This window comes from Dermacentor variabilis, chromosome 1, assembly GCF_050947875.1.
Source record: "Dermacentor variabilis isolate Ectoservices chromosome 1, ASM5094787v1, whole genome shotgun sequence".
Classification (NCBI taxonomy): Eukaryota; Metazoa; Arthropoda; class Arachnida; order Ixodida; family Ixodidae; genus Dermacentor; species Dermacentor variabilis.
Window position 1 is genome coordinate 69686717 of NC_134568.1, and position 7977 is coordinate 69694693.

The following is a 7977-nucleotide window of genomic DNA, read 5'->3' on the forward strand; positions in this document are numbered from 1 at the left end:
GCCAATAGTAGGCAGCCGGAACCGGATGTACATTAGTGACGTACTACCAGTTTGCTCACGTGCGCGCTTCTCGGTATACAAACGGAACAAGCGAACTACCGAATTTCGATATGTAAACAAAATAAACCTATTGCAAGACCTTCAGAAATACTTTATGTTGCTTTGTACAGCCAAACAAATCAACTTATATAATTATAGCAAGTGCCACGCCAGGTTTGGCGCTAACTAGATCCCCTAATACCGGCAACACTGGAGAGCCGTCGCGTGAAGCGATCGCTCGCTTGGAGTTTGACTTCTGGGCGACGAGCGAACGCGACAGCCATCTCCATCGCGTCGCTTGTCGCTGTCGCGCGCAAGATCGCTTGCATGGGGTTTATACTTATACTTTACTCTACATGAAAAGCTCATAACAAACGGATTGCCTTATTCCCAATTTTAAATTGGCAATTATGTTTTGCATGGAGTATAAGATGGAATTAAAGTGAGAAATTAGACTGCCTTTGCCTACACTCTAAGAGAACAGTAAAGTTTTACATGCATTAAGTTCTATATAATGCTACTTCATTGAGGCAAGCACCCAACTTCCGCCACTAGCAATAAAATCAACAGGGGTGGAAGCAGCCAAGGATGTTTTGGAGCAGCTCCGGGAGCAGCAAATTGGCCACATTATAGACAGGTTTGGAGCGTTAATTGTCCGTTTTGGAGCTCGAGATATGCATTTTGTATCAGTTTGGTAAAACTCAGCACAAGTGAAATAGACACAGATAAAAAAAAAAGATGTAGCATTAAGTCACATACCAGCTGTGCCAACTTGACCAAGAAATTAAAAGCCAACGGTGCCCAATCTATGGTGATGTCATGCTAGTTATATATATGTATATATCTTTTTTTTTCACTGTGCATAAATAACTAATATAAAGTTAAATTAGTCTACTTTTATTAATGTTCTTAATAAATAAGGTGTCAATGCAAATCATGTGAAGTATGTCGTGAAATGACCAATAACAGTGCTTAAAGCAACCTGGGTCTTGTAGCCCTTTCAATTTTACAAATTCCAAGTGACAGTGTGACATCAGCGGTTTCTTACATAAACCTTATCTGGTATGTTATCTTACACAGGCCCATAAGGATTAAACATGTGCGCCGAAAGCTGCTGATGCATTGAAAAAATGGGAGTGCAAGCGCTCATTCCCAGTGCAGTAAGTTATGCCTGGTATTTAAGGTTTACTTTAGAGACCGCTGTAAGCCCTGGCGTGTGGACGTTACGTCAGGGCTTTTTTTTTTTTCATTTTCACAGGCTTTCCTTTTTATCAGAAAGGGTGACTGCAGAATACAGAGATTGATTTAAACATGTTATCAGTCATTTTTTCTATATCCTCTACAAGCCTGAGATTGACACCTTATCGATTAAGTTAATAAAGGTTCGCTAGTTAAACTTAATTACTTGTGCACAATTAAAAAAAATTAAATTATGGGGTTTTAAGTGCCAAAACAGCTTTCTGATTATGAGGCATGCCGTAGTAGGGGACTCCGGAAATTTCGACCAGCTGGGGCTCTTTAACGTGCATCTAAATCTAAATACACGGGTGTTTTCGCATTTCACCCCCATCGAAATGCGGCGACCGTGGCCGGGATTCGATCCTGCGACCTCGTGCTCAGCAGCCCAACACCATAGCCACTGAGCAACCACGGCGGGTTACTTGTGCACAATGGAAAAAGATACTCATGACTAGCATGGCCAATGCCCTTCAGCATACAGTGAGTGCCATTCACATAAAGACCTGCATTATTTATTTCTTGGCCACATTTTGTTGGCAATCTGTTGCATTCACCAAATGTACTTTTACTGTAACATTCAATATCATTAGATTAAAACGAATTTGTGGAACATTTGAATAACTAATGGCTTGGTCAGCAAATGCAACGAATCCTGCTGAGATACAGTGCGTTGCACATATTTCAATCATCAAATCAGCAGAGGCCAGTAATCTGTGGGAATTACTCCATAGGATTTTTCAGAGATTGCCTCCAGTTATCCAAGTGCCAAATTGTCAGTAAATTTCCTAACAGTTATGAAAACTTGCCTAATGCATCACGACAGTACCTTCTTCAATGCAAAGCTCCCGAATATGCCAACATGTTCATGCCAGCACCTCTGCAATTCTTGCTGCCAGCCAGATGTGCTAGCATCAGCTTGTTTCCCTTCTTGTTTTTCTTCAATCGCTTTTATGGATCAAATCTATTTGTCTTCCTTAATCTAATATTAGACATTTTGCTCAAAATTTTCCACTAAATTTTCAGAATGCTGTTTTAGATCTCTTCCTCCACAGTGTGTAAATGACTCCAATACAAACACCCTTTTACCCAATCTTCACATCAACTTCCTTTCATATTCCCGATTCTTTATTCAAATATTTGATTTTGTGCCTCCCACACTAAACGGGTGACCAGCCCACGCCTTATCGCATGACTTCATTCAGGGAGCCCTTGTGGGCACCTAATGCCAATCAACACGAAGCATTAACCGAAGTATTACATTCCACCAAATGAAGCCCTGTAATGCTCTAATATTCATTATATATGCACTAATTTCACTTTTGCCTCGCATGGCCTTTCGCGATATATATTACCCTGTTGTACGTACATGTGCCAAAGCACTTATATTCAGCTACCTTGGTATCTGGTGACCACTGATTAAAATCGACGAGATTAACCTTTCCGCGTTCCCGCTGCAAGCGCGATGCGCACGTGGCGTGAGCTGACACGCAGGTTCGCCAAGAAATAGCATCGGTCGAGTTTCTTGACTCAGCAATGTGAACTGTTGCATTGCATCGTTAACCAGCCAATATGCACAAGTAATTTGCACAAATGTGCATGGAAAACTCAAATCCGATCTCGTGATTGGCAGCTACTGCTCAGCTTTTAGTTCTCGCATCAGTCTAAACGGCAATGAACAATCATTTAATCGAACGTTAGGAAGGAAACTTGAACACCGCAGAAAGAGCCACGGATACTGCAACAATTGAGCTGAAGGTTTTAAATGTCGGATTATGCCTATTACGCAAGCTAACAGTCGCTACACGTATACATGTCCAAAACGGCAGCTGTAACGCGCTCATATTTGTCCGCAAGGGCTGTGAACGTTCCTTCGAGACCCAACTTACCAAGAAATTTAAAGTAGAATGTCCAACGAAAACGTCAGTATTTGAAATGATCTTTTCTCCGAACACCTGAATGTCACAGACACATTGGGAACAGACACAAGGAACAAGACACAAGACACAAGGAACAGATGCTCGTGCTGTACGCTGGCTGTACCTCGAAGCATGCGCACGCGCAGATGAGCACGAAAGATGTTAAAAAAAAAAAAAAAAGAGAAAGCGGTATAGAACTCACGGAGTGCTGGCTCCCTTTCTTTGTCCCGGTCTCGATCTTTGTCCCTGTCGCGATCACGGTCCTTGTCCCGTTCACGGTCCTTGTCTCGGTCGCGATCTTTGTCCCTGTCGCGGTCTCTATCTCTCCGGTCGCGGCTTTTATCGCGACTTTTGTCACGGCTCTTGCCACGACTTCTGTCACGATGCCGATCCCTGCTGCGATCACGACTCCGAGCGCGCCCACGGTCTCGACCACGGTCTCTCGAACGTTCCTTATCACGGTCTCTCCTGCTGTCTCGGTCGCGGTCACGATCACGGTCTCGATCGCGATCCTTCTCGCGTTCATCATGGTCCTTGTCAAACTTCGTCGACGTAGGCAGGGCAGGGAAGACTGGCAGAACCATGGGCAGCGCAGGTGCAGCCACGGCACCGGTAGTGCCGTTGGGTTGCGTTGCGGCTGGTGGCATAGCGCCGGCCATGTAGCTAGGCTTCAACAAAGACACCCCTGTACCAACGGCTGGCCGAGCAGCCGGGAACGAACTTAGGCGTCCCAACGGTGTAGTGTTTGCGCCAGTAGCCATTCCAAACGCGCCAATAACAAAGCGTGATTGATGGTCACAAATCCTTCACTATTCGCTGCGCCTGCGTAGCTACTCAGGCTACCACTACCACATTATTACCAGCTTGGCACTAGAACATGGCGTCGCATACCAAGTTGGCCCAGGTTTGCCGGACGGCGGGACGGCCTTCTCGTTCTACGCTTTATGACGACATCGAAGACGTCAGCGACACCCTTATGGAGTCAGCCGACATAAGCCAGGGGGCGCTGGCTAGGCACGCACTTATGGACTTTATACAATACCAGTATCTTTAGGCGATAAAATACAATAATAGTATGATACCAATTAATATTAATAGTACAAAGTAGAAGAAATCGGTGAATTCTGGTGGTCTAGAATACTCCAGTCAATGTTCTTAGACACACTTCAGTTTCACAGCTCCCTATGCGAGCCCACAGGCCGACGTGGCTGCAGCGGCCGTCACTGGAACTATTGGCGCTGCAGTCGCACCTTTCGTCACGCGCCACGCGTCGTCTGCTCCTGCTGCAATGCGTCGTTTGCACCAGCTGGCCTGTACCGATTAACGGTTGGTAAATATAGTTTAGATACGCACTCTGAGTTTTGTGACAAGCCTGCGGCGCTTAAGTAACAGCGACTTTACTGTGTCGGTGTATCTGTGTCAATGTGTCTTGCAGTCGCGTCTCTCTTCACGCACTGTGCTTCGTCTACTATGATTGGTGCGACGCGTCGTTTGCCCCACCAAACCTGTACCGCTTGTTCGTTAGTGAATGTGCTTTAGCTGCCTGCTCAAATTTTGATGCCAAGGTTAATGCGAAAAAGATATTTCCCTGCGCCGACCTAGAAATGCACGTATGTCTCTGTGTAGCTGTACGGCGCAAATGAGCAGCCGGGCGCGACAATTCGTCTTTCCAACCAACTTTTCCTAGTCAGAAGCGCCACACTGGTCTGCTCAGTGCTTTTTTCTGGCAGTGTATTCATACCATGTGTAATAAATACGAGCGCCTGTATATAATCTCTAGCGGTATTAAGAACGTATCGCGCGCAGCAGGAGATTGTAAGGTGCACCAAATGCTACTCCTCTGCTGGTAAGCTATAGCCGCCTCTCATTATTTTAATGCATAAGCATTCTTTGGCGAGTACCCAAGCAAAACCTGTCTGTCACGCGAAAAGTGTAATGCCTTATTTGTACAAAAATGCGTAATTTGCGAAGACGTACATTTAATCGTTAAATTAGTGTAAATCTCATTATTTTGATGCATAAGCATTCTTTGGCGAGTATCCAAGCAAAACCTGTCTGTCACGCGAAAATTGTAATGCCTTATCTGTACAAAAAATGCGTAATTCGCGAAGACGTACATTTAATCGTTAAATTAGTGTAAATGTAGATGCATGGTTGGTATCTGTATAAGCTATAAACGATAAACAAACGAAATTAGATCTGTAAACTGCATGTATGTGCTCGGTGAATTTCTCCGCTCGCCATCCGTTCCGTCTGTGCATGCCTTTTTGACCAGGATGAACAGGACGAATTTTTCTTCAACTGCGAGGCTTTTCTTTCGAGGAACCCATATGGGTTTCCTTTGTAGCAATTGCTACGAATGCGTGGATTTCTCATTTCCCTTAATTAATGCCTGTTTACATATGTCCCTCACGCATATAAAAATATGTACGTTCAATGTGATCGGCAGGAATTAAAGTGGCAAGAACCGATTCGACAACTGAACATTCGTAGGTCCAAAGGATTATTTTACTTTCTACGAACAAAATTTGCAACGAACATTGCGAAGCCTTTTTTTTTTTTTTTTTTGCTTGAGCAACCTTCTTTCAAAGTATGCTCTTACATTTTTTACTGGTTGGTCATGTGCGCGTGCTCTGTAAACGGTCGTTTTATGTCGTTCTTTCTTTTCTTTTTTGTCCAAGTGAATGCGCATGATCACATAAAACTTCATTAGCGATGTCAACGATTACAAATCTTCACATCCAAATGCAGGCACTCACAAGTGGTTTATCCAGCCTGACTGAGGTACGTGTTCCAGAATAAATTGCTGGAAGCAGGATTCACTAAAGTGTGATAAATTAATGCTTAATTCTGTACGCGTTCAATAATGGTGAATATGCCAGGATTGTTTTGAACGACCTCATATCTCTGCGAATAAGAGGCTTGAGGGGGTGCAGAATCACGTACGTTTGAAGCCACAGGCATTTTTCTTCATCGTATTGCCCATACTTATGTTTCTGTAGTCGCTTGATGGTTGTGTTAATTCGGAGGCTTGCTTGAACAAAATTGCCTCTACAGCAAGAGTTAACGTTCATAATCTTTCGCAAGTACTGCACTACACTGTTTGTGGTGTCCATATGATCTTGTATGTCGCTGTTTTACTTTGGCTTGATGTTATGCACACCTGGCCGTGCTTTCAAGCCGTCTGCTTCTCTGAGGATGATTTCAATTATACCTTTGAGGGTAGTATAGCCGGCTCGAAATATCATTTTGTGGATTTTGTTGCAGCTTTCATGCAGTAAATTAAGTGCGATACTCTTCACGCGTACAACACTTTCCATAACTCAAAAGATCCCACATATAGTTGCTTCATGTAAAACGACTCACGTATCGCTGCTGCGTGGCATCGTCTTCATTAAATTCACGCTTTCAGAGTACAGAAGGCGAAATCACGGTCGTGAGGTTGTTGATCCCAGTCAGTCGCGCATATTTCGAAGGTAAGCACAACAATATTCCAAGTACAATTGGTTGGAAACCTGCATGAAGTGCATCTCTGCAAGCTTCCGTCGAAGTGCCTGTCAACTCTCGAGCTGCTTCTATAGGTGAACTTCGCTTTCGCATCACATTTCTTGGCTTCGAGATGTGTTCGTGAAGACCGGGAATAACTAAGTAGCGGAACTGCGCCGTGAACAAGCGTCCGTATTTCCAGTGAGGAATCAACATATATTTATTCTCAAGAATTAATATAGATCGTCGTGCTCAACATGACGTTCACACACGTCGGAATATTATCTGTGGGGCATTCTTTCTTTCGGTGCAGCATGTGTTTCCATATATAGAACTGTCTGCCGTCGTTGCCGTGCGAACCAGCATCACGCTGCATCTGTCCGCTCGAGCAGCCATGGGCAAAGCGGAACTGCACAAAAAACTTCTTCCTGTTATAAGACGCCCAAACTCCTCTGCGCGAAACTTTTCACCGGAAGAAACCGCCGCACATCACACGACGCCAACAACATGACCACAGTAGCGACGGATGAAGCAGCCCCACCGAAATGAAATGTAAACAAAACCAGAAGCGAAACCAGAAATGGTAGAAGTGACGAAAGGTGCGATCGCAGTGCCACTAGTTTGCGTGACCACCACTTGGACCATCTCCCCCATCTCCCGAGCGGAGCTGAGCAACTGAAGTATCCTACCCCCGAACGTTGACTCCAGTATTATTCATCCACTTCCACATATTTCAATTAATGTTCCTGATGCACGCAGCACAATAGCTAACATTTCAGCCTCTGCTTGTTGCTTTTATTGTTTAGTTTTGATGACCTTTAAAAAAAAATGACTGAAACTGCTTTGAATTTCCCGCTAAAGGGGTCGCTGGTCCTGCATAATCGGGTGATTATACAATGGGAAAAGCAGGTTTCGGAGCCTGTAATGATACAGCGGGGGCTTAGGCAAGGGTGTCCATTGTCACCTCTGATGTTTATGCTGTACCTACAAGGTTTAGAGGCCAAAATACAGCAAAGCGGACTCGGCTTCAACCTATCATTTTTCAAACAAGGAAAATTGAACAGTGATCATTACCAGGACTGATGCATGCGGATGATATTATTAATGGCTGACAATACAGAAGATCTGCGGGGATTGATGCACAAGAACAGTTTACACCCTTTGGCTTGCCCCTTCTGCCACACAAAAATAATCGTCATCTGCCTTGATGCGTTTCCTTTCTTTAACGCTGCGAGCCCAGAACTTTCCAGTAACGAATGGCACGCGCGTTATCAGCATAGAACAGTTTACACCCTTT

The 7977-nt window shown here is 44.4% G+C and overlaps 1 protein-coding gene across 2 annotated transcripts in view; it reads right to left on the minus strand.

The window, feature by feature from the left end:
• The window catches only part of LOC142579034 (splicing factor 1-like), a 54802-nt gene extending 50652 nt beyond the window's left edge, over positions 1-4150 (minus strand). Inside the window, exon 1 of one of the 2 annotated variants that reach the window (XM_075688841.1) lies at positions 3397-4150. In XM_075688841.1, the coding sequence (XP_075544956.1) occupies positions 3397-3955 (559 nt within the window). In that variant the 5' untranslated portion in view covers positions 3956-4150. Of the gene's footprint in view, positions 1-3164; positions 3311-3396 lie in introns of those variants that run through there. The other variant, XM_075688851.1, reaches the window with a different exon arrangement.
• Positions 4151-7977: the final 3827 nt, after the last annotated feature.